At 52.4% G+C, this 24,543-nt stretch overlaps 10 protein-coding genes and 1 non-coding gene across 11 annotated transcripts, besides 2 other annotated features; 5 read left to right on the forward strand and 6 right to left on the reverse strand.

The window, feature by feature from the left end:
• Positions 1-3,125: 3,125 nt before the first annotated feature.
• On the reverse strand, positions 3,126-3,964 carry BO66DRAFT_444226 (F-box protein; the record flags this gene model as incomplete). The annotated part of the gene is made up of 2 exons (XM_025651577.1): positions 3,126-3,578; positions 3,668-3,964. 2 exons carry the CDS (start codon positions 3,962-3,964, stop codon positions 3,126-3,128), a joined length of 750 nt encoding a protein of 249 aa, XP_025498033.1.
• Positions 3,965-4,521: 557 nt separating this feature from the next.
• BO66DRAFT_475972 (uncharacterized protein) lies at positions 4,522-5,406 on the reverse strand. Its single transcript, XM_025653292.1, has 2 exons — positions 5,351-5,406; positions 4,522-5,277 (listed from the first exon to the last, which is right to left on the reverse strand). The coding sequence occupies exons 1-2, from the start codon at positions 5,367-5,369 to the stop codon at positions 4,628-4,630; spliced, it is 669 nt and encodes a 222-aa protein (XP_025498034.1). The 5' UTR covers positions 5,370-5,406; the 3' UTR covers positions 4,522-4,627.
• A 267-nt stretch (positions 5,407-5,673) lies between these two features.
• BO66DRAFT_396358 (uncharacterized protein) lies at positions 5,674-6,505 on the forward strand. Its single transcript, XM_025648448.1, has 2 exons — positions 5,674-5,947; positions 6,016-6,505. The coding sequence occupies exons 1-2, from the start codon at positions 5,918-5,920 to the stop codon at positions 6,307-6,309; spliced, it is 324 nt and encodes a 107-aa protein (XP_025498035.1). The 5' UTR covers positions 5,674-5,917; the 3' UTR covers positions 6,310-6,505.
• Positions 6,503-6,576, forward strand: BO66DRAFT_t319. Its single transcript has one exon. It is a non-coding gene; the product is annotated as a tRNA-Val (tRNA).
• A 1,541-nt stretch (positions 6,577-8,117) lies between these two features.
• BO66DRAFT_444229 (uncharacterized protein) lies at positions 8,118-8,582 on the reverse strand (the record flags this gene model as incomplete). The annotated part of the gene is made up of 1 exon (XM_025651578.1): positions 8,118-8,582. One exon carries the CDS (start codon positions 8,580-8,582, stop codon positions 8,118-8,120), a length of 465 nt encoding a protein of 154 aa, XP_025498036.1.
• Positions 8,583-8,948: 366 nt separating this feature from the next.
• BO66DRAFT_361475 (uncharacterized protein) lies at positions 8,949-10,221 on the reverse strand. Its single transcript, XM_025645039.1, has 2 exons — positions 9,847-10,221; positions 8,949-9,789 (listed from the first exon to the last, which is right to left on the reverse strand). Exons 1-2 carry the CDS (start codon positions 10,077-10,079, stop codon positions 9,309-9,311), a joined length of 714 nt encoding a protein of 237 aa, XP_025498037.1. The 5' UTR covers positions 10,080-10,221; the 3' UTR covers positions 8,949-9,308.
• An 861-nt stretch (positions 10,222-11,082) lies between these two features.
• Positions 11,083-11,249: a sequence feature (Protein overlapping with rRNA (BO66DRAFT_336825, RAH64215.1) was converted to a misc_feature.).
• Positions 11,250-11,276: 27 nt separating this feature from the next.
• Positions 11,277-11,349: a sequence feature (Protein overlapping with rRNA (BO66DRAFT_336825, RAH64215.1) was converted to a misc_feature.).
• A 734-nt stretch (positions 11,350-12,083) lies between these two features.
• On the forward strand, positions 12,084-13,264 carry BO66DRAFT_336837 (NAD(P)-dependent alcohol dehydrogenase; the record flags this gene model as incomplete). The annotated part of the gene is made up of 3 exons (XM_025644301.1): positions 12,084-12,366; positions 12,466-12,898; positions 12,985-13,264. The coding sequence occupies 3 exons, from the start codon at positions 12,084-12,086 to the stop codon at positions 13,262-13,264; spliced, it is 996 nt and encodes a 331-aa protein (XP_025498039.1).
• Positions 13,265-15,149: 1,885 nt separating this feature from the next.
• On the reverse strand, positions 15,150-17,386 carry BO66DRAFT_336855 (flavin-containing monooxygenase; the record flags this gene model as incomplete). The annotated part of the gene is made up of 8 exons (XM_025644302.1): positions 15,150-15,314; positions 15,399-15,546; positions 15,655-15,857; positions 15,960-16,108; positions 16,304-16,520; positions 16,596-16,660; positions 16,732-17,139; positions 17,227-17,386. The coding sequence occupies 8 exons, from the start codon at positions 17,384-17,386 to the stop codon at positions 15,150-15,152; spliced, it is 1,515 nt and encodes a 504-aa protein (XP_025498040.1).
• A 206-nt stretch (positions 17,387-17,592) lies between these two features.
• BO66DRAFT_465052 (uncharacterized protein) lies at positions 17,593-18,921 on the forward strand (the record flags this gene model as incomplete). Its single annotated transcript, XM_025652484.1, has 2 exons — positions 17,593-18,140; positions 18,219-18,921. Coding segments are annotated over 2 exons (1,251 nt in total), but the record flags the coding sequence as incomplete, so codon positions are not given.
• Positions 18,922-20,448: 1,527 nt separating this feature from the next.
• BO66DRAFT_416076 (FAD-binding domain-containing protein) lies at positions 20,449-22,391 on the forward strand (the record flags this gene model as incomplete). Its single annotated transcript, XM_025649573.1, has 3 exons — positions 20,449-20,740; positions 20,828-21,345; positions 21,426-22,391. The coding sequence occupies 3 exons, from the start codon at positions 20,449-20,451 to the stop codon at positions 22,389-22,391; spliced, it is 1,776 nt and encodes a 591-aa protein (XP_025498042.1).
• Positions 22,392-23,062: 671 nt separating this feature from the next.
• On the reverse strand, positions 23,063-24,508 carry BO66DRAFT_282996 (aromatic prenyltransferase; the record flags this gene model as incomplete). Its single annotated transcript, XM_025643089.1, has 3 exons — positions 23,063-23,156; positions 23,265-23,443; positions 23,519-24,508. Coding segments are annotated over 3 exons (1,263 nt in total), but the record flags the coding sequence as incomplete, so codon positions are not given.
• Positions 24,509-24,543: the final 35 nt, after the last annotated feature.

Below are 24,543 nucleotides of genomic sequence, written 5' to 3' on the forward strand. Positions count from 1 at the left end.
TTGACATTCGAATACACCCTTTGAAGCGACAGGACGGGTGTGTGCTTGGAAGGATGTATGCCTCAGGATGATGTGGATGAATGTCCAGTCATAGGTGGCTGTTGTGCCTTAATCTGACAGGGTTTTCCTCAGGACGCTAACTGCTGGTATGTGGCTTGAGGTTGCAAAAAGGCCTTCGTAATCGAAGTCTGATGAGCGGCGCCTAGTCGATGTCATCGAGGATAGCTGCGAGCACATCAGTTAGTGAGATGCTAATGCATAGGCACCATGGACAGTGGGGTACGATCTCAGCCTTTGGAATAACGTGTTGGTTCTAACGCATCATAAATAGCAGTCTGGCTAGATGCCAGAGTTTGAAGCTTAATTATGGGCTCGAGGAGTTGGAGGAGAGGAAAGAAGGATGTATATGGGGAAGAGGAAGAGAGGTGGGAAAAGTAAGAGCATGGGAGTAAGAGGAGAGTGAGAGATTTGTATCCACATAGCAAAATTGAATAGACATTATTAATTTAAGGTCTTATTCACTTATCTTATCATTTGTCAAAGAAGAGCTATCAATTGAATCTACTGTCTTGATTCACTGATCCTATTGTGCCATTGTCTCCTTTCCCCCCACCTTTTCTTCCATTTTCCAAGGCTGTGAATCGCTGGCTGTGGCATCGTGACTCACCCTAATCCATTGAGAGCCAATCTACATTTCTTCCAGCCTTTCAGCTTCCTTCTTCTTCATCCTCCATCTCCATCAACCTTCTCCTTTTCCATCCTCCACCCTTTCCAACAACCGATCCCTGCGAAGAAGGTCAGTTGTCTTTCAGAGTCTTTTTATTTTATATTTGTGTATCTGTGTAACTGAGATATGCTTGCCAAACCATACAAGCAGCCTCTAACTTCCCACAAACGAACACGAGACCGGACTGGCGCCCACAGGGCCCGGTGGCGAACGCCTGTTGCCCCCCCCCCCCCCCCGCCGACAAGAAAAACCGCGCGCGATGCTATCCTTGTTCGATCAAGAGCTGTGTAGTATCATTTACTCATACGAAACATTATAACGGTCCCTGCGATTCCACAAACCTTCCCGCATGCCGTGGGCACACTCATGATTTTTTAGGGCCAGCAAAGGAGAGTAGGGAACCTTGCTCTTCGTCGAGCTGCCCTCTACGGCGTTTTTCACCGGCTGCAGAGGATCAGCACCTGTCGTATTCGACCCCCTACACCGACAAATAGCCTCTGTCTAATCGCGAGCGGACGCGAATCCGCAAGCCTATTGTATAGTCTGTACCGTACATTGGCTAGTCGGATGATACGCAACTGGCCGTCCAACCCAGCTCTGTAAGGGTCCTCGTGTCTAGTGCTGACCGGTAACCACCGCCCGATCAGGCGTGTGGATAGAGACCGTTGCGGCCCCTCCAACGGAAGGGCGTTCCGCGACTGTATCAGCGGAGGAATTGGACAGAAGTGCAACAATTATTTGCACGTGAATCAGCCTCCACTCTTCATCTTTCACCCCTACACGCCGACTCTGCCCCCTGACCTTTACCTCTTCCTCCATAGAGCACCTCAATTTACCCTATGCCTCCAACACTTGTATCGTTAGACTGTCTCAAACATACGGCGAGCTGCAAGAAAGCTTTAGAAAACCCAAGGGCCCAAAGCACGTGGTCAATCGGGGACAGTGACCCGGACCCATCTCTACCACAAGAGAAGTGGCCGACTGCAACGAATCCCCAGCAGGTTTTGCCGGAGGAACGCCACTGGCCTCCTTTGGGCACCCGTCTCAGCGACGCGTGGGCGTTACTTGCCATCAACGAACTGTCTACTCCTCCCTCACGCGGAAGTACAGCCGGTTCGTTCCCAAAAAGCGCCTGCGGCACAGCGCATTGAGTACTGGGTTCCGCGGTTACGATCGCCTCTTTGCTTGAAAACCTTCTTGTCTGAAAGCATGACCGGAATTAACCCGACTGTTTCATCGTCATTTGAGAGATTGCTAGTGCGTTGGTGCACTACAAAGAACCCAAAAATGACGTTCACTACATGTATGTGGTCGATAAGAAGTCCAGAGTGCGAGACATGTCGCGTCAAGTACTGCTGGCTGGATCAGGTACGGTAAGCTCGTTCGGGTCCAATCACTGCAGAAGGAACAGACAATTAACATAACTGCAGCAAAAGTATCGTACACCTACGCACGCTATGCAGACAATTGCAAATAGACTAGGGGGTGGAATGTCAATCCAGACGATGAAAATGGGAACTTGGATCGATTGATAGTCGTTAATCGTACCACAGCCTGGAGATCCTATTGCCCAAGACGGAGCTCAATGCACACAACCCACAATATGTCTACGGGATCGAGGAACACATGAAAGATGCAAAGCCAGCCATGCGCAATTAGCTGCGGAGAGACTACATGAGCAAAAAGCCGTACCGACAAGCACCGCGAAACTGGATGAGTTAAGGCGAATATCTTCATTTGCCATGAGGCTCTGTTCAACTTACCAACTAATGAACAAGAGGGTATAGAAGTATCAGAGTCTTCCACATTGGAAGCAGGAAAGCCTCCCCACCCGAGACCCGGACAGGCCGATTGACTGCAACTATAGTCAAGAAGAGTCTACAAAAACTGGTTGATTCCTACTTAACTCGTGAAGAGTCTCACAAGTCTTGCGTCCCAATGACCTCATTGACGAGGCCCAGACGTCATACTTTAGCGACACCCAGGTAGAAGCAATCGAACGGTTTATAAAGCTTAAGTGATAGCTGGCAAACCCCTATGAGGACATCGAGTGGACATGCCAGAGAGCCTGGGTACGCTGTATGCTTTACCTATGCTGCTTGCTTGGGAATGGCGCAAGCATATCTACACCGAGAGATATTATTTAGGGCGTGGATTATTGTGTCGTGGCAAAGACAAAGGAGGTATAACTACAAAACCAGGAGTCCAACATGTATCCGCGCAGAATAGCAAGATAACAAACTGAATGCATTGGCCTCTACAGAGAATGTTATCCAAGCTAATAGAAAGTACTCTCTCCTGCGAAACAAGTCCTTAACAAGTCAAACTTCTTTTCTGAGCAAGGATTCTACGAAAGAATCTAAAGAGTCAGCTATCGGGCATCTCTACACCTGCATCCCTACGGGTCAGTGCTGCCGAGCAGAGGGTTAATCACCCGCTTCCAAACGCCCGGCGCACGTAACGCGACCCGGTCCAAGGGCGGCAGAATTACGGACGGGTGATGAGCCCAGAACAGGCTTTGCGTGATGACAACGAAGTCATGTTCCTGGTAGTGCCGGAGGAAAAAGCCGGCTTTCACCGTGCGACGAACCGACCGCACGGCTGGACCATCTGCCCAGAACATCGACGGATATACGCCGGGGAAGAGGAACCCGGAATGAACATAGGCCGCCACATGCTGCAGTCGAACAAAGTCCCCGGCCGGTATGCAACCCATGCCTCCAGGATCCGAAATGCGGTCGCGGGGCAAGTATACTTTGACGAGATTCCGATCATACACGAAGGAGGTCGGGGGCTGCTGGAGCAGCATCCGGCGCCAGCTGGCCTCGGGGCGGAGATAGGCCTTGTCGATCTCTTCCGATTCGATCAGCGGGAAGGCGGAGAAGTAGGCGGCACCTACTAAAGCGAGAAGAGGCGCGGGTGCAGAAAGTCGTGCCAGACCTTTTCCTCCACGAGGGGGTTCTTGGCTTTGGCCTGCCCGGGGACAGGATCGGCGGGACGGAAGAATAGTGCCTTCTGGATGCTGGGGGAGGATCGGATGAGGGCGTTCCACGCGCGACAGACTCGCGTCGAAAGGAGCAGGGTCTTCATGTCCAGGCCCAGCAGGATCATTTCGAGGATCTCGCGGATACGGAAGGCCCTGTGAGCCATTCGATGTGAATTCTGTATCAGATCGCTTGGGACGGGTTGGGAGATCGGTTCAAAGAGGCCCTTAGTCGGGGAGCTTGGATTGTCCATGGCGTCGCGAAGGGCATGCTAGTCGAGTTAGGGGAATGCCGTTGGCTTGATGGGGAGTTATACTATTTTACATTACTACAGGTGTTCAATGACTCAGATTGTGCGGAGTTTATGACATACTACTCTCATGCCCCCCGGAATTGTCTTCCGCAAAAGGTTGTAATGTAACCACCGTTCAAAGACCCGCCAAGTGTAATCGTAGAGCCAGCGCTAAGATGAAGGTTGCTTTGAAAATGCAAATTGTAGAAGAAGATCAAAAACAAACACAAAAGAAGATAATTATCAAGGATGGTCTAAGCATACAGGAGGACGATGAGGACTGGTATCATGTGGAGAAAAGCGCTACGCTCGAAGGGTTCTATGATACTAGGTAGTAATTATGTCTTTATGAATATCTTACACTCGTTACTATCTTGGAAGATTCGGTAAGATTGACAGATAACAATAATAGACATAAATTTATGCGGGAAGAAAACGTCTACAAGAATAGTAAGCATCGCTTAGAAGAATGCTTCACGGTAGTGATCACTATAGGTTCTTCTCATTCGATGGTCTCCATTTTCTCCAAAAATATCATTAACATTTCATAAACATAGTTCATAAATCCCGTGACGAACCCCAACCCTGTCTGTGTAATGTGATCCCCTATCCACAATCATTATCCTATCCGGGAAAAGGATTCGCTATACAGTAACCCATCAATGCATCCCCCTCACCAGAACCCATCATCTGGCCCCGGACCGAAGTCCGGCCCCGGGCCAAAATCCCCAGGCGGCGGGCCATCAAAGTCGTGCTCCAGATGCTCGATCCCCTCGCCCAGAAGCAATCCTCCCAGCAAGCCACCCCCGATTCCCAGGGCCGCGGCGCCGCCCATCCCCAGCCCCCGCTTTTTCTTCTTCTGCTCCGGCTGAGGCTGCGGTTGCTGCTGCATGGGCGGCTGAGCGTATTGCGCGGGATATTGGTTCGGGTAAGGGTTTTGATATTGGTTTGGATACGGGTTATTGTATTGGTTGGGGTACTGGTTGGGATACTGGTTGTAGGGGTTGGGTTGCGGAGGCGGGGTATTGTAGTTTTGGGGCGGGTACGGGTTGTTATTGTTGTTGTAGCCGTAACCCGGCTGCGGGGGATAGGGGCTTCGGCTGTCGCGGTTCGGTGGCCACGGGGAGCCTCTGTCATTGTTCGGGGTCCTGCGACCTGTGCTGGCATCGTAGCTGGGGGGTGGGCCGTTGGGAGGTGGTGCAGGGCCGTTAGGCTGAGCTGGTCGGTCGGGACGTTCCCATTGTGACTGTCCTGTGTGCAGATTGACATAGTACCTGTGGGATTGGGTTATTAGTATTCTGCGAGTATCTGGAAGCGCGAAGTTTGTTTGCGGCAAGGTGATCGCACCATTCCTGGTATCTGTCATCGAACTGAGGGCGCCAGCCCTCAGGCACACGAGGCATTGGTGGTGGTGGTGGCATTTTTTTTCTGATTGTGGAGTTCTGTGGTGAGATGAAACCGAGATGGTGGTGGGGTTCAGGCCGACAATATATACTGGGCGGAAAAGGGTTACTCCCTGCATGACATCATATTTCATGGCTGCCTAACCCGAGCCAAGAATATCGGCACGGTGCTTCCGCAAAGCTTATGCTGTTAGGGCGGCCGATCCCCTTACTGTTCCCCTTAGGGAGCAAATAGGTCATGTCTATGGAGACCCAGGCACCGATGTTCTTATCGCAGGAGACTTCCGCGGGATTCCGGAAATTCAGGAGACTGAGAATAACGCCTGGCGCATGGAGAGATATCTAGACTTTACTTCGTTCGTCACTAAGGTTCTATAGCCTTCCGGCATACCTCGTCTGAAGTATAGGCAGCGCCGTGGGGGTATATATTTCTCCCATTTCTGCCTCTGCAACATAGCAACAAAGTCTTGTCATACCTCAACCAGCATCAAGTCGTCCCATCCCACACACTATGTCAACCGAGACTCGTTACCAACCACCAGTAAGCTTCCTTTTGCGCCGTACCACGGTCCCACAAGTGGCTTAATTGACCATAACGTCCTAACACAGCCCGGACCGCCTCCGAACCACCCCGAGTACGGCGCACCGCCTACGGCACCGCCTTCGGCACCGCCACCGCCCGGTCCGCCCAACAACACTTATTACCCCCCGGGCTCGGGTTATCCCCCTGTCTGGGGCTATCCGGCTGGAGCTGCACCGCCACAGTCCATGCAGTACTCGGCTCCGCTGCCGCCGCAACAGCCTGCTCCAGCCACACAGAAAAACATAAGCGGAGAGGAGGAATGCTGCGCAGGGTTACTGTCAGCGTTCGCGTGCTGTTGCTGTCTGGATTTACTGTTGTAATTGCTGTCGAATTGAGAGGGTGGACGCTGCTTCGGGCAAGTGGGTCTTTTCGGTGGCTTGTCACCTTGTGGACATTTGCATCGAGGCGGCATATGCGAGGTGTCGATGACAGATGCGAGTAACTGAGAGCAACCATGTAATTTTACTAGTCAAAGACACATAGTGCATTAACGCGAGCTGCATAATATCAAGTGGCCGGATGGTGTAGTTGGTTATCACGTATCGTTAACACCGATAAGGTCCTGGGATCGAGCCCCAGTCTGGTCATTCTTTTTTCCCCTGGCTCTCTGAGGATAGGCGCGTCAAGTTGCCTCAGTCGCGACGGTTTTTTGCTGAATGGGAATGCAAAGAGATCTCGGTTATTGGCGAGAGATTCATATCCCAAAGTCAGTGCCCTCACTCGCATGGGCGTCTGCAATCCGTCAACCAACGCAGCTAGGGCCCTGCTCAGGTATCTGCAAATAAGACGTTTTTCAAGGGAGCGCCGACACTGCCCTCCACGACTTGTTTTCCTTGCAGGCCCACCCTTGTTAGTCCACCCTAGTCATAGTTTATTGCAACATCCTCGTAAGACCTTAGATTGTGTGATACTGAATATAGTTCCACATGCCCCTCCAGTCCGATATATCTTTGTGTGCAAGGCGCTGAGGGCGCTGGCGCGGTTGGCTTTGGGAATGTCGGGCGAGGTTGGGAACATGTAGTCGAGGAGGTGGATGTTGACGACGTTGGGGAGGCTGAGGGCGTCGGGCAGGTCGTACATTATGGCGATGATGGTTCGCTGTTGTGGATGGTGTATTGAAACGATGTTCTCTTCGATGACGGGAGGGGGGTGAGTGACAGATGATTATTCTGATCTTATTTGTTGTTTTGTTCGAAAATGTTGTGTAATAAATGGTTCGTGGTTTGATGAGGATCTTGTGATGGTGGTAGCCGGTTATTTAGAAGGTTCAATTGATTTGATTCTCTGCTCGGGGGTATAGCTGTATGGTGAAAGGACCCACCCGCTTGCAGAGATAGTGATGGTAAAGAAAGCCTTCAGGAGCTTTTATCTTATCATCAAAACATGTCTGTTTGGGCCTTGCTATTGGCAATCAGTGGTGAAAATGTCTGTTCCCGGTCGAGCATCTGAAACCTGTGAGGAACTTTTCGAGTTTGCTGCCTTGTTCCTCCTGTTTCTAGATCTACTCACCATGGTGATGCTCTCCTATTTCTCTCAATGAAACGGGCTACACTTTAGACTTTGGGCGCAGATATCTCATCGACTCTTAGCTCGTCGGACGATAGCCGGCAGACTAGAAGGTAAACACAGAGAATCAATACTGCGTGATGAAGCACTTGGATCTCAGAAGAGGTTTACAACGACATCCAGTAACTCCTACAAAGCTATTTATTCTAAATTACTGTGATCAAGGCAGAAGGATACTATGAGCGCCCCAGCACACCTTCACAAGAGTCCCGACGAGGTACTCCGGGTGAGTTGATTTAGATGGACCCAGCCAGATCTTAATGTTGATTTGTGAAAGGGATATTGAAATCAATATAACATAGTATAGTAGCCGGCTTATCCGAAACATATTCTGTTTTTACATTTTCTTTTGAGATTAAAAAAGTTCAATCTGTGTGATAACTCGAAAATATCAAGAGCAAAATAGACAATTTCATCAAAAAGCACACAGAGGGAAAGACTCACCACCATGATAGCAATCCATGCCTAGTGTCAAGTCGAAAGAGCTTTCCTGGCAGTATCACAAGCACATCAAACTACATTGTTCGCTCTGCCTGTGCAGGTAATCCACAAGGTCCCTGATCTACTCATCGTCGGCAACACCGGGAAGCCAGATAACCGTCAGCGCCAGTTCCAGAGCGAAAAACCCCGCAATCAAGAGATTGACCCACAGAATATTCATCACCAGCAAGGACCACGGATTGAGCAGCCACGCCGCCAGCTCCGGGTTCCCGATGAGCATCTCCACGTCACCCAGGGCGATCAGCGCCTCGGTGACGTTCAAAGGGGTCGACGTATTGCCCAGCGCAGTCTGCTGCTGGAGACGGTAGGCTCGGAGAACCAGCGGGAGCCGCTGGTCAGCCATGTAGTTCGACCACAGTTGTTTCGAGGCGATGCTCACGAGAAAGCTGCCGTAGATCAGCAAGAGTCGCGGGCCATGGGGCGTGTTGCGGGCCCAGCGACGGAGCGGGCCATGGGAGAAGTACCAGCTGCAGTAGGAGACGCTGCATGACATGCACAGAATGGCGAGGTCCTCCAGGGCGAGCATGGTGCTTGATAGTTCTTGACGAAGGGGTCGGGAAACCTGAGGCTGGACAAGGTCAGTGAAGCGGGCCTGTGAGCTGTGGTGGCGAGTGTTGTGTTTGCTATGACCCGTTGAGGTTACTATCACTGCATCCCAACATTGAGGCATGGTAATATATATAGGCCTTGTCGTTTAGAGATTGGGTATTCGCATGTAATGATCGGCAGGAGCAACAGCCGGAGAATATCGCTCTGGAGATAGATCAGAGAGGCCAGAGAGGAATATTTTCTGTCTATCTTTGTCTCTTATCTTGCTTTTTGCTTTGTCAAGATACACAGGTGTTTTCAGAGACGAAGAGCTTCGTTGATATTTGTAAGTTTGGGGGTTATCCTGGAATGTCTCATTTCAAATCCTCCCGATTCTCTTTGTCTTTGTAATTTCCTCTCCTTTTCAGCGGAATATGCCATGCCATTTGTAGAGACCTTAAACTTCCCGTTATAAAAACCTGAAATTAGAGTAGTACCTAGCCCTAGGAGATATATGAAAACCTGTTAGGCCGATACTTGCAAGACCTCTCCACTGGGCTAATGGATTAACAGGCCCCTTCAAACCAGAACGCTCTCTAAGAACCGTACCTATGAGCCTGATACAACCTATTAAACGTGCTGTGCCCAACCAAGAAAACTCATACTGTGTAGCCTTTACTGGCATTTGCGCTCTCACACGTGATACCCATCTTGCGAGAAACCCTTACATTCCCCGGGAGTCTCCCTCATTGTCCCTGCTCGCGGACCGGAAACAGATAGAGAAAACCTCCAGCTTGACGAATCCCTCCGTGCCCCGGATCCGCCCCAGCAGTTTCTCAAGTGCCAACGACTCCTTAAAATTTCTTTGCGCAGCAACATCATTGAACCCAAATACAGATAGGAAGATCGATGCTCTCTGGTCTAAAGGATCGCCCCTGACGGGGAAGTCCTTCTCCACGCCCCATCCGTAGCTCAGAGCTTCGATGCCCGAGACGTTTTCGATCTCATTATCCTGCCAGTCCTCGAGATGCGCAATGGCTGCGTCTGCTACAGTGGGTGGCCGATCCGACGCAAAGTACGCCAAGATGACCTGCGTGACGGCGGACTGCAGGGTGGCTGGCAGAGAGGGCGTGGCGGGAATGTGCTTGGTGAACCCGCCACGCGTCAAGATTTTCGGCAGGCTTTTGACAGCTTCTTGGCCCAGTCTATGGTACTGTTGTCAGAAAGGGAGCTGGGACGAATGGAGAGAGGCCTTTACTTACGTCTTAGCAAAGTTATGGTGGGCCTCTAGCGAATCCCAGTCGAAGAATGCCCAGAGGTAGGACGGATCTTCAGCCTCGAGGCCCCAGTATACGCAAAGTGGGCCCCCAGGTGCGGCAACAACATAGTTGTATAGGTTGCTCAGGATCTGGCCCTCTGGAGTGTCGTCGTCCATGACGTCGAGGGAAGGCTTGACGCCCATGCAGCCGATTTCAGTGACACGCATGGTGGGCATTCTCTGCGTTTCCGGGCGGAGTGTAGTGCTCTAGGGCTATGGGGGTCAGGGCAGAGCGGGAGAATCTCTGTTTGGAGAGTATAATAAAGAGCTTGGGCTTTGGTAGGAAAGGAGGGGTTGGACTGATGCTGGTAGATATTTTTTGACTGGAATTAGAGGTTTGTATAAGTGCATGATGACTACTTATAAAGTGAGGCTAGGCTGCCCCTAATTCCAACCAATGCCTGACTCGCTACTGCTGCCTTTGGCAAGGCAGCATAATTCCGACGGATGACGGAGAGCGTAAGAATCGAGGCGCCGTCAATCCTTGGCACACTACAAGACTATCGTCGATTTCCTCCACCGCGACTGCACCTCGGTCGTCAGGAATAAGGCCATATCACCTTTAAATCCCACAGACCATCTGCCTAGGCAAATAAATTATACGCAACAAAGGCGCTGGTGCGGGAGGGACAAGAAGACGGCTGCGAGAACTTTACTCGGGCATTGATCTTTGAACCGAGCAGAGTGGCAGGATGCCCCGTCCGTACTCCCTCAGATAGTTGCCCATTGACAGATCCATGGCGCAACGGATAAAGGTTAGCGAGCAGTACACGGCACCACGTTAAGCGGAAAGAGAGAGTGGAAGAACTGGAAGTATCTTACAGCTTTTGGCACCATTGGTTCTGAAGCCCATGTAAGCAGGTCGTTACTGAGTTTGTGAATGATTAGACGGCCGCAAAGATGAGAGGTGAGGACGCTTTGCGTGTATGTGGAGGGATCAGGGAGGGGCTCCTTGCTCACATCTCTGATGCTCCATCCTGGAGCCATTGCAGAATCTGGGTCGAATCGCTGATGGCAGCGATTGGAGTACTGGTCATGGACGAGATGGTCGAGGCGAAAGAGTCGAGATCGGTCCCCCGCAACCCTTCGACCAGCTCCCTCGCCTCCCGAACCGCTTCGAGATCGGCCCGCAGTTGACTCTGCTTGCTCTTCAATGCCGCGATCTCTTGGTTGACAGCCGCTAGACGCCACCTCGCCGCCGATGCGAATCATGAGGGCCTTGACATCCTTCCTTTCCGCCCTCCCTCCTCCCTTTTATAGCTACGGAGTACTCCGTACTGTACATATTTATGGCAAAGACAAAGCGAGCAAATAACGAACAAAAAGACATACAACAGAAGGGATTCGCTGGTGGTCACCCACCCAACTACTAACCTCCCGGCGTGTGGCTTAAGTACGGCTGAGCGGACGGGAAGCCCTGTTTTCCACACCCTGTGGTCGTATGTGCTTATCCTTGCTACTAAGTAAACTATATGCTACTTGTGAATTCGCACGCGCACTGTAACTACCAAGGAGAGGGGCTCGATATATGAGAAAAGAGCACGGGTGACAAGTGCGGTTGTCACTATGAATATGAATCCTCAAGGATCGGTTATTATACGATTTCTGTTTCGCCTGGCAACAAGGGCAACTTCGTCACCGGCCCGCCGTCCGGCTATTAGCAATCATGCGATCCACATGAGTGTTCTACCACAAAGTTGAGGTTTAGAACTTTCATACGTCGATGGTTGTGGCGTGGTAGTATCACAGAATGACGGATAAAGTTTACGTAGTATAATAGCTTGATCTCATCTTGCGTGGATGAGTGGACTACTTTTGTTCAGTGTGGTACTGCACAAGCTGCATGCAGTCTGTAAGGATGAACAGAGCAATCGTCATTTGTGTACCACAACCAACGGCCCAAGGATAATCAATTCCTTGCAAACAGATAGATTCAGCGCCCTGCATTGATTGACATCATAAAGATTGCTCTAACACTGCACCCCGATCGACCCTTCACTATGAAGAACTGATAAATATTTACTACTTTCTATCGGGCTTACCATGTGACCTTTTTGTAAATATCTACACAGCATACTTCTTCTCACTGACAAGAAACTCATACATCTATACCAGCACTTCCGAGACAGTTCTCGTGCTTTCTTCAGACTATTTCGATCTAAATTGGCAAATATTAATACCATGGAGCTCACATTTCCCGTCTTCCGGGGGTCCGCCGACCAGAGGATCATCCCAGACACGACTACTCGAAAACTCGGAGCCAACGAGGTGTACATCGAAACCACCCATTCAGGGCTCTGCGGTACGGACGAACACTTCATGCACAATGGTCTGGTGCTTGGACACGAAGGGATCGGGATCGTAAAGCACGTCGGCCCGGAGGTTACCTCCGTTCGCGTTGGAGACCGAGTCGGATTTGGATATGTGCGAAAGACGTGCCGTGCCTGTAACCAGTGTCTCACGGGTATGAACATCAGCTCCCACCCCTGGTTGATATCGCGGTTTGCTCGTTACCATATCCTTCCTCCCTGGGCAGCACGACTAACGCAACGACCCGACACAGGCTGGTCCCAGTACTGCCCCGACGGACGCATGTACCTGACCCACGACCACGACCTCGGATCCCTCAGCCATGGCACAGTCTGGGACGCCGACTGGGTCTTCCCCATCCCCGACGGGTACGATTCCGCCTACGCCGCGCCGCTGCTCTGCGCCGGCGCCACCGTCTGGACCTGTCTGACGCAGTACAACATCCGACCTGGCCAGCGCGTCGGCGTCCTCGGCATCGGCGGCGTCGGCCATATGGCCATCAAGCTGGCAAACGCAATCGGATGCCACGTGGTGGTGTTCTCGCGCACCGAGGGCAAACGACAGGAAGCCCTGGATTTTGGGGCCGCGGAATTCCACCTCTTTGGAGGTGATCATGCGCTTGATGAGACGTTTGAGAGGGTACAGCATCTTCTGGTCTGCGGGCAACCGGGGAAGAGTCTGGATACGTGAGTTTCTTCCCTTGCTTTGTTGACACATACCGACACGCAGAAGGCTTTTCCGCTGACTGGCTATCCGTATCCCATCCAACCAGGTTGGTCCCGTTGATGGCCAATAACAGCACTATGTTCTTTATCACGGCGGCCCTGGAACCGATCGAGGTCTCTTTTGTGCCCCTGATCCAGCGCGGGATATGCATTCAGTCGCCCTTTATTGCCTCCCGCCAGGTCGTGCTGGATCTGCTGGGGTTTGCCGCTCGGAAGAAGATCTACCCAACCATCATGGAGTTTCCGCTGACACAGGCGGGGATAAAAGAAGCGATGCAGATGCTCAAGAGTGGGAAGATACGGTACAGGGCTGTTTTGCATCGTTGAAGTGTGCTGGCATAGCTTTTCATTCTTTCTCATTCCAATCCGGACTAGGGCAAGGGGTGCTTTAGTTGACGCTCGTTGGGTCTTTACACCGGCTACTGTAATATGCGTTTTTGCCAGGTGGAAGCCGGTCTTACAGATTAAACGGAATAGTAGTATGATTGTCAGATTTGTAGGTGCGATATCCGGCTCATTTCTTCTCTAATTCTAGATAGGAGTGGCACGTTTCACTGGGCAATACAGGGAACAACTTGAAGGATCAGAAGTCAAGGGGTGGATAAGAGACAAATCCTCCGGGTAGAGATATATCGCGCGTGAATAACTACCATTCAACTTAACCATACCCAATGAGATATTAGCACGGATGAAATGCCTAGATGATGGGAATGAAAGGTACTGTCGGCCGTCCGCGTAGACGTGGAGGCCAAGAGGAACGTACGCGCAGAGCTCTCAAACTTGTTTCATGCAGGACAATTTACCTACGTCTAGAGACAAACATACAATTCATCTACAAGGGAGTCCTGACCACGATACAAACGTAGACTGTTTACATGCTGATGCAGAATGATGCCTTATATCAGCTCTTGATAACCTCCTCCGGGTCTCATTGTCGAGGGGATAGTGAACTGCGAGGTCAAACAATGGGCTCGCTCTAGTTGCGCTATCGATCATTACCATAAGACTGGATGGCGTGCTGTACTTGCTTCAGATTTTCCAGGCATGCTCTATCGGCCCATGGCGGGAATAAGAACCTGTTCATGGCAGCAGAACTATTGACATCATACTCTGGGTCAAGTGGGCTCCTTCAGTCATGCTGCAGCCAATTGAGGACGTCGGGGTACTCTCCCGATAAACATTCCTCTCAGCGCCAACCATGCGATAGACATCCATGCAGACAAGCGGGAATGCTTCTGCAGACACGTCATGCTCCACTCCCTTGGGTCGCATCGTGGACATGCTGAACTTCGTCACCGTCATGCGACCGCGATCAGATCAAAGGACCCACTGCGAGCGGACGCAGACTGATTCCTGGCCTTGAAGAGCACTTTACCGCTGGAATAAGTGGGAGTGTAATCAAGGTTAGACCACTGTGCACAGCTCAACGCATTGTCTTCCCTATTCCGGCAGATCAGTAAGAGGCATCGAGCAACGTCGTACCGCATGGGCAGCAAGATTTCAAGACCCCGCCTCTTTTGACATCTGTAAGATCCTCTGAGAAACCTTGAATAATTACGTCTGGGCCAACTCGCGGCTTCGAAGTCAAGGCCTTATGCAAGGCGGTGGCAGCCGTAGATCCTGGACCAAACGTAACCTGTCAACATTCCAATTGACATCACAGTCGTCTAGCCCTGGCTTACGCCGTAGCACAATAAGCAGCCTTCGTGGGTCTATATAAGCAGCCCTTGCAGAATGGGCGCAACACTGTTTAGACGAAATCAAGCGCAAGTCTATCATAGGTCAAGAGAAGAAGATCTTCCAAGACACTACAGACCATTCCTCTTCTTCTTTGGTAATATACGACAGGAAATAACCCAAAGGAGAGATGGCCTACTTGGACCTGCAGGGTGTAGCATGGATTACCGGAGCAGCATCAGGTTTGGGCAATTTAGCTTATTCCCCCCTTGAGTTCCACGGCTAATGCTCCAGATCAGGTATCGGACGCAGCGCCACGCTGGCATTTGCTCATCATGGTATTGACGGTATGGCGTTGATCGACATCGATGCGGCCGGCCTGGAGGAAACGCGCCAGCTCGTGACAGGAAAACACCCTGACCTGAAGATTCTGACCATGGCGGTTGACATCGCCGACGAGGCGGCTGTTCAGCGGGCCGTCGACGAGACCGTGCAAAGGTTTGGCCGGATTGACGTTGGTCTGAACGATGCTGCGCTAGGAGATTCTGTTCTGGCAACGCATGAGCTGGAGGTCGAAGAGTACATGAGGATCTTCCGGACTGATGAGCTCGGCCCTAACCCAGTGTGTTGAGATCCATTGCCACAGCGAGCTCCAGGGATAACTAAACCAATTCGTGCCTGTTTTCTTGTCGACGAAATACTGGGGAGAAAAACGGAGGCTCGTTTCAGCTTTTCTATCCACACCTTGATCGGTGACTAGACGAAGGGTAAGTGGCATACGTACGCTGGAGCAGGTCTCGTCATGGACGGTATTCTGCAGAGCGGCGCGGAGGAGGCTGTAGTACTTTCGCTCGCTATTTGCATCCAACTCCACCGCTGACGCCTTGTTTTGGATGATCGGGGCGATTACCGAGATCACCAGGTCCACATGGCTGGTAGGGCATGACTCAATCAATATGTTCAAGACGGCCTCGAAAGTATAGGCGGGGGGCGGGCGGTAAGGGATCCTGTGTAAAAGTCTAAAAGAGGGGAGAACTTACTTTTCGATAGAGAATAAAGTCGACGTGTGCGCGCGTCCCGAATTAGGACCCAGGATGTAGAAGAAATTCGGAAAGCCGTGCATCGCGACAGACTCAAACGCCAACCTGGAACCTAGTTCCTGCCAATGCTGCTGGCGGGATATACCTTCGCGGCTATAGAGCGGGGTGTCATACTGTGTCAAGCTGAAGCCGGTGGCGAGGATCTGAGTGGACTGATGTTAGATGCTGCTTTTTCAGGGCTTCTTTTTGGAACGGTTGGGCCGGGGATGAGGACGGCCAGGTATAACACCAATGGTTTAACATACTATGACATCAGTAGATATCTGATCACCGGACTGGGTTCTGATCGAGGTTGGTAGGATCTCGACAACTGGGTCGTCGGTAAGGCGGATGTTATCTCGCTGTAGGCAGGGCAAATACCCTTGGTCGAAGACGCGCCTCCATGATTTGGAATCTTTCAGCTTAGCAGAGATCATTTCCTTTTTGTTTTTCCTTCATTTGATTCTTCTCAATCCGTGGCGTCTGCTGCCGTGGTCGCTCACCTTGCACCCAAACTCGTATGAGGGGTTTAACAGATCCCATTATCGACCTAGCCCCATCATGAGTATTTGTGCGCTACGAGGCTAGATGCCCGCAGGGATTGTCATACGAGGTGCGGTCGATTGGACATAGTTCAAACTGCGTTGTACGGATTTCTGGCGGGCTCTGCTTCCCCAACGGGTCTTGTTAAACTGGGGCCATGCTGTCTCCATGTATAAGAACATGAGCGCGCGGAGGAGCCACAGCAGTCCTGGGACATAGCAAAGAAGCCTGCGCCATAATGGAGGGATGTCATGGTTCTTGGTAGGGACCAGGTAGTGGGGTGTCTGGGATTCTACAACGCTAGCATGTGCTTCATGATAAGCGTGCAGCCTCGCATGACAGGCAGAATGGGAACATACCCTCATGAAATGTGTAATGGTCTTGACTTCATCAATGATTGCTGGTACCAGCTGTACGAACGAGCCTTGAGGCGTCAATACCGTCTCGTGCAACAAGAAAGGAAAAACCAACAGCACAAAATGAGAAGAGACTCACTCCCATTGCCGATGACGGCGACGTGCTTATATCGGAGGTCGATGTCCGACCTCCACTGAGCAGTGTGTACAATCGGACCCCTGAATGTTTCGACGCCTGGCATCGTGAAAGGATGAGGATTGACCACCCCGCCAACGGCGGAGATCAAAATACGGCAGGCTTGCGTGAAATGCCGGCCAGTCTGCAGGTCCTCGAATTGCAGGAGCCAGGTCTCGGTATCCTCCTTCCAGGTGGCACATTTCCACTCCACGTTCCCAACGAATTGACGGTTCACTCCATAAGTCCGGGCCACGTCAGAAATGTAGTCCAAAGCCTCGGACTGTTGAGGGAACAATTTTGTGAACGAAGGATTCTTCGCAAAGGAGAGGCTGTAGCTTATTGCGGGGATATCTACACTGCAGCCTGGGTCTAGCCGTAAAGATTAGTACCGTGCCTTGTGGACCGGTGAACTGCTAACAAATGTGTCAAAGCAGCAGGGTTTGGTGGTGAACAAACATCTGTTGGACCACCAGGTACCTCCGATCCCAGAGCAGCGGTCGTAGATACAGTAGTCTTCCAGATCATAGTTGCGTTTCAGTTGACATCCCATAGCCACTCCGGAAAACCCGGCGCCGATGATGATGACCGTTGTAGCCGGTTTGGACGGGAGAGCCATGGTGAATCTAGTAGTCTCAGCGTGAATAAAGCTTGCTTGATCTTTTCAGATCCCAACCCCGAATTGCCCCCGGCCCAGTTTTATCTTTCTCGCATACATCCACAGGGTGCCCATCTCCCGATTACCAAAGTTGAAGTCAATGACGAATTTATCTGAAACTAAGAAGGGCGCAGGGAAACCCGGAAGCTCTCCTAGCGTCATTCCGCCACAACTCCTTTGACGAGAAACGAAACATCCTATTCCGAGTCAGATCGTCAGAATCACGTCTAGAATCAAAACCCGCCAGTAATACCACTATGTCTACTGAAGCCATGCACTTGGACCAGTGGCGAACCATTCAAGCTCTGGCCCCCCTCACAGAGTCCAAGGTATACAGGGGCACGTGGAAGAAACACATTTTCGCCTCGCCCTTCGAGAAAGTCGAAGGGTCCATCTCAACTCAGTTCCTGGACCCCCTCAACTCTACATCCTGGTCCAAGAAGACGTCGATGGGCCTGACGACCAGCGTGAGCCCGACGGGCCAGCCGAAGATGATAACGCGCCTTTCCTGCGACGAGCCCCCGCTCGACCCAACCCAAGCTACTCCCTGGCAAATGGCCAGCTTGATTGTCCGTTGGACAATGTCAGTGACGCTGACGACTCCGAGAATTCTTTATCAAGCGTTACGCCTGCACTTCTCCGGGAAGTTGTTGATGAGGTCGCGGCCAGCTATTCGACCGGGGAGCGAGTCGCGGCGTGCCACCAGGGGAGAGAGGTACGTTTCGTGGTTTAGGGTTAGCTCAGCGACCATCGCTCCTAACTATTTTTCTCGGATTTTCCACTATATATCTAGGGTCCTAGAGTGGTTCTTCCGCCAGTACCTGATTGAATGTGTTGCTGCCTACCCCAAGCCACTCGAGGTGGTATACACTGCTCCTGCAGCCCTTTTACCCGACTCGCTGCATCTGCACTCACCTTCATATCGCACGGATCTCGAAAATGCTCAGCGTCTTGCAATCCAGCCCCTGGACCCAGGCTTCTATTTCCGCGTCATGAGCTACCGGGATGCAGGAGAAGGTGTCTCGAGCGAAGCAACCCCCAAGGGCTTTGATGCAGATGCACACTCCGCGCCCCTCTATGTCTCTGATACTGATCTGCTCGACACGTTAATCGCCTTCCACCCCTGCGATCACCAAAAGGGTATCGCTGCCGCCAGCACTTTCTGGCGCGGATGGTCGGGGCGATCGTTCATGGGTCGCTTCGTCTGTGCGCGGCTGCCTCTGCGTTCGCAGCTTGTGTACGGAGGCGCGCTGTGGCGGGCAAGGGCGGAGGGCCTGGCGTGTGGCTACCCGAGTCTATTAGGGGTATATGATTGTCTCGGGAGAGGGGCCTTGCAATGGAGCTTCTTCCAGGTGGGTATGCATGTTTGTCGGCTGGTACCCCCGGGTCCAGGGGAGGAGACACTCAAGTTGGGTAGTTTGTTGGGGGTCTATGCTGTGCTGACCTTTGGTTGGGATTCTTTGCTATCAATCGCTCTTTCAACACTCCAGACGTGAGCAGTACCTGGTTTGTTGAGGTTTGATCTGAGAGAAAGACTTTTGTCGAATTTCTGTTCCCATGTCTCATCTCTATCCTACTGTTCGGGCAATGGAGTCCTATCGCTCCGAAGACGCATATCCCGTATGATTGATAGCAGGCAGTGATAGGTTTTAAGGGTGAGCCCGGGAAATAGATACGTCGAGGCTAGGTGAACAAACCGCAATGACTTATCTGCATGCGTCCAAGAACCTGCGGGCCAGTTTTTGTCTGCTTTGCCCAGTTGCGCAGTGGACTGTCAGTTGCGGTGGGATTAATCTCCGGCCTCCTGACGCTGTACTCGCGGGGAAGCTCATGGATCGGAGTAAACGCGAAAAACACATATGGGTCCTACTAGCCTATGCTGTATGGTAGTATGAAACCCCCTGCAAGGCCTGTGTACTGGGTAAATGTCTCAGCACCTGTCTAGCCAGCTTGCTGAAAGCAAATGATCGAGGCTAAACGCGGCTCGAGCCAAGAAATAACCAGATGCCCCGAGACCGGATCCTAGCACTTCAAGGAGGTCACATCGCCCATCACATCCACAAGTGATGACGCCTCTGAGAGGTGGAGAAGGCTTGTTGATTCCTCTACGTGAGGCTATCGGAGAGAACTAGCTAAGGCAGCCGGGGTGGGCGGTGAGCGGGCACCTCAGGCACCAAGGCCCCAGGGCCGCCGTCAACAAGTAACAATAACGAGAGCCAACTAGCTATGGAAAAGAATTTGTATCACTAGAACAGACAGTTACTATGTCAGCCGACTTGGTAGTTTAGAACTAACCACTTATGAGCATTGATGATTGATTAGGCACTCTACAGTAATTGCTGTCCAGAGATAACATCTTCAACATTCCGTCGCGGTGATGCGACTGCCACCCAGAACCTAGGACAGTTGCAACCCATTTTGACATTGTGGCTAAGCCTCCCTGTATTTCCAATTCTCATCATCTGATTCTCCGCCCAGAAAGGATAATTCCGGGAGGAAGAGCCAACACTTGTTCTGGAACACGAGATGCATGCGCGTTACCGTCGTACAGAGATCCGGGCTTGCACGGCGGCCTCGCACGGATGGAACCATCCAGAATAGCAATACATCGTATAATTCGTGAAAGGAGTGTACCCTGGTCCAGTGTTCGGCGAGAATTTACATTCTGCCTTTGGGTGACAGGTTGCAAATATAGTCAGCAGAATGCTGGAATCTCGTGATTGACCCGGTGATGACTTACTCGTTCGTATCCCGTTTCCGCATTTCAACCAGCATAGCCCCGGAAGCCACAAGTCACGACCATCAGACGATGAGATAAGCTCGAGGAAAGTATGGGTTTCCCTGCTCGAGATAGTGACTGCCGTCCAGTTTGAGAAATATGTGAAGGGCTTCACTTCACCGATGTAAAATCGCATGGATGGATTGGCAGCCTGATCAGGGGAATACTTTACTTATGAGCATCCCATACCGCAGTTCGGCGATGGGAGATCTATGGGCGAGCATAGAATTTTCATAGACCTACGATGTCTATCTCATCTTCTCCTATTGTCATTGTCTGGCTACTGCTAATGATAGCAGCCAGAGAGACGATTTCCACTCCAACAGGTCGTCGCTCGCAGGACTGCCGCTGTCTGCCAAATGACCCCTGCTGGCCTTCCTCCCACGAGTGGAATGCGTTCAACCGCACCGTTAACGGGCATCTGGTCCGGATCCGACCAGTTGGTTCGGTCTGCCATGGTAGAGACTACGACCCAGTGGGATGCGCTTTCGCCAGAAACTCCACGCATGACTCGCTTTGGCGCATCGCCGAAGCAGGCAAGCACATTCTTCCATAGCTTCTACTACTGCATAGCGAATTAACATGGAATGAGGCGTATCCATTAACACAGCAATCCTCTGCAGGCGCACTCCAATCAGTCACCTGGGAAACCGAGCGATACGACAACGGAAGCTGCTTCGTCGACACCCCCCGAACCATTCCCTGCAGCCAGGGCCGAATCCCTCTGTACGGGATACTGGCGCACTCCGCCCAGGACATTCAGAAAGCGGTACGGTTCGCACGCGAACACAACCTGCACGTTGCAATCCGCAACACGGGCCACGACGGGATCGGCCGATCGAGTGGGCTGGGCTCCTTCCAGATCAACGTGAGCCTTCTGAAGAAGATGGACTTCGCGTCAGACTTCATTCCACAGGGTGGAGGGACGTCTCGTGGGTCGGCGCTCACCCTCGGGGCCGGGGTGTTAGGGCTCGAAGCCCTAGCCGCCGGCAAGAAGGAAGGCGTGAATATGGTGACCGGCACTTGTAGTTCTGTCGCGGCATCGGGCGGGTTTGTGCAGGGCGGCGGACTGGGATTCCTGGGGCCTGCGTATGGGATTGGGTCGGATAATGTGCTGGAGTTTGAGGTTGTTACTGCTGAGGTGCCTTCCCGCCTACCCCTTGTTTCTAGATTCATGGTGCTGTTGCTGTGCGTGATTGCTAACCACTGTTTACATGCTAGGGCGATCTGGTCGTGGCGAATGAGTACCAGAACGAAGACCTCTTCTGGGCCCTGCGCGGAGGAGGCGGGGGCACGTTCGGAGTGGTACTCCGCACCACGATCCGCACGTACCCCGACGTCCCAGCCGTGCATTTCCTCCTGACGGCCGATCTTCCCCGGCAACAGAATGGAACCACTGGCAGTGGGGATCAAGCTATCTGGGCCATCACCGCCGAGCTCACCAACCTGCTGCCCGCGCTGAAGCGCCTGGACAACAAGACCAGCGCCATCATCGTGCCGCGATTCCTGGAGGATCGCGCGGTGCTGGAGGCTCACGTGCTCTTCGTCAACACCAGCGACCCGGGTCCAATCGAACAACGCCTCGACACGATGCATGATGCTCTCGAGGCTCAGGGTCTATCCTCGGCGTACACTTCCGAATTGACTGTTTACCCGGAGATGTCCACTTGGCTCAACATCCCGCGCCAGCTTAACGGGGGCGGCTACGGACTCGTCGAAGGATCGGTGCTGATCTCTGAAGATCTCTTCTTCTCTCCCAATGGGACCTCTCATATATTGAACGTGCTGTCCCATCTGGAGTACACAGTGGGAGACTCAGTGGAGATCCTGATGTCAGTCGGTGGGCAAGTCAAAGCCAATAAGCACGTCATCGACAGCGCCTTGCTCCCTGGGTGGCGCGAGGCTGAGCTGTTGCTGACGATTCGACGGACGCTGCCACCGACATCCTTGACGAAGACGATGGTCAATAGTCAATTGCCGTTTGTACGGGCTCTGCAGGTACCGTCGCTAGGGGTATACTACAATGTTGTCGATATCGAGCAGCCGGACTCCCGGCGAGCATTTTGGGGGGACAACTACGAACGGCTGTATGCGATCAAGCAGAGGTGGGACCCCGATGGGTTGTTTATTGTGCGGATGGGAGTTGGGAGTGAGGATTGGGATGAGGAGGGGATCTGTCGGGTGTAGATTGTTGTGTGGTGGTTGGGCTTGATTACGAGATGTTCTGAACTGATATGGACGATGACGCAGGTTCTGTGACACGACGCTTGCCGATTCACTCCTCTGTATTTCCCAACGCAGGGCAGTAGACTAGATGCGGACATGTCAAACACTAGGTTGACTAAGCTTCCTATGATCTGAGTATTTTTGTAGCTAGAATTACTTAGGCCTCCAGTCATGAAGTCTCTCTGTTGTGAGTCACGATTTCAAGCGCAGTCTATCTCGTGAAGGATGTTCCACAGCTTGCCATAAAAATATTAACCGAAGTCATTGCTCGAAGTGATACAATCAGTTGGTGATGAAAAGGCACTTTCTGGGAGACCCTCGGACGCATTGGGGCTCTAGAATTAAGCCCTTCCATTTAATGAAGGCAGGCTGTAGCTAGGAAAAATGAATCCTGGGATTCCTTTTCTATTACTGATGGCGAAAGCATAACACACAAAGTTAATGAATTCTAGCCAAATTTAGCAAATCCGATGCGGCAACGAAGTACTACAGAATCGAAGTGCATTCTTCATTAAAGCATATAACCGAAAGTACACACATATCCAGCTGAAAGGTAACAATCCAGACTGCAATTAGTAACGCAACGCTCAACCATCCACCCTTCCAACCATCCTCGGCGCTCAAAGGCTTCGGTAATACACGGTAGTATACGGCCCCTTCTTAGGGGAATAGGAGAACGAGAGCCAGACCTGGATATCCGTTGTCTTCTCCAAGTCGCGAGTCGGGCTGCGTGCAAGACGATGTCAGTACGTATTTCACGTCTCTTACCAGCAGTATCAAGGTACCACCAATAGCCAACAGACAGTACCCAAAGAAAAGAAAAGGATAACTCACAAGCAAGCGACCATATTCTCCCGATACACGCGCGCCTGCTGCGCCCACCCCAGCCGCTCAAAGAACGCGACCACCGCGTCGATGACCGCATCCTCCGTCATGCCAAACAGCGGGAAGTACACCTTGGGCACGGGCCAGGGGTCGCCAGGGTGGATCTCGTAGTTGACGATCAGGAACTGCTGGTCGTAGTAGAATTGTGGCTTGGAGGTAGTAGAACTACTAGTAGCAATCATCCTGGCTGGATCGGGAGTCACGACCGACCCGCGCTCACCCGCCTTCGGCGCACAGGCAAACGGCAGATGATACCCCTCGCGGACCTGGAGGATCGACCACAGCTCGTGCAGGATCTTCAGCCCCTTCTCGATGCCAGGACAGTCGCGCTCCCGCAGCCTCCCACCCAGCGTCCACAGCTCCGCCAGTCGGTCCGTATTCACGATGTAGTCGTGGATGTAGAACTTGAAGCGGGTGCGCGCGAGATCCACCAGGTCGCAGCCGAACTGGATCATGCCGCGCGGGTGGAAGGAGGTCGGGGACGCGGGTATCATCGCGTCCGGGGTGCCCTGCTCCTCGTCCAGGAAGGCCTGAATGGGCTGCATGCCTGCGTCGAAACGGCTGGCGGCGCCCTGGTCCACCTTGCGGACGGCGTCGAGGGCCAGCGTCGACGCCGGCGTGGCCGTCGCCATAGATTTGCCGACGACGAAGGTGTACAGCTTGACGGTCATCTTGCCCTCCTTGCGTAGGTCCAGGGCGATGCCGCTCTGGGTTCTGAAGACCGGCGGCAAGGGGCTTTTCGTGGACAGCAAGTGGTCCTCTTCCTTTTTGTTCAGGGTGAGGTCGCTGACGAGTTGCTGGTAGAGCTGGAGGTCGAGATCGATGCCGTCGACCTGAGCGTATCGGGCGAGCACCTCGGGGGTGGAGAGTCGGTTGAACGGGTCTTTGCCGGGGACCCCGGCGAGGTAGTTCAAGGGGAGGAACGCCAGGCGGATAATGCAGCCTGACTCCTGAAAGTTCTGGCTGAACTCGAGGTTGAAGACGCCCCGGTAGAGGTTGGGGCGCGGGTTGGCCGGAGATGGACCCAGCGCGGGAACGACATGCTGGGCGAAGAAGGCCAGGTACTGGTACTGTTTGTGGATCTCATAGTCGGCGTTGTGCAGCATTCGGGCGAGAACGGGCGCCGCGCGGTGCCACCAGTCGTGCTCATCCTGGGTGTGGAAGAGTAGGGACTGACTGAGAGAGATGTATGGAGATGGCGCGGTGGGTAGATTGCCTTGCGCCATGG

The sequence above is a fragment of the Aspergillus aculeatinus genome (genome assembly GCF_003184765.1).
Source record: "Aspergillus aculeatinus CBS 121060 unplaced genomic scaffold BO66scaffold_86, whole genome shotgun sequence".
NCBI lineage: Eukaryota > Fungi > Ascomycota > Eurotiomycetes > Eurotiales > Aspergillaceae > Aspergillus > Aspergillus aculeatinus.

What these genes read in the sequence shown, in the direction of transcription:
- BO66DRAFT_396358 (XM_025648448.1), top strand. Translation starts at nt 5,918, where the DNA reads ATGTCAACCGAGACTCGTTACCAACCACCA. An exon ending in AGACTCGTTACCAACCACCA is followed by an intron (nt 5,948 to 6,015) that starts GTAAGCTTCCTT and finishes GTCCTAACACAG; the next exon opens with CCCGGACCGCCTCCGAACCA.
- BO66DRAFT_361475 (XM_025645039.1), bottom strand. Translation starts at nt 10,079, where the DNA reads ATGCCCACCATGCGTGTCACTGAAATCGGCTGCATGGGCGTCAAGCCT. An exon ending in CACCATAACTTTGCTAAGAC is followed by an intron (nt 9,790 to 9,846) that starts GTAAGTAAAGGC and finishes ACAGTACCATAG; the next exon opens with ACTGGGCCAAGAAGCTGTCA.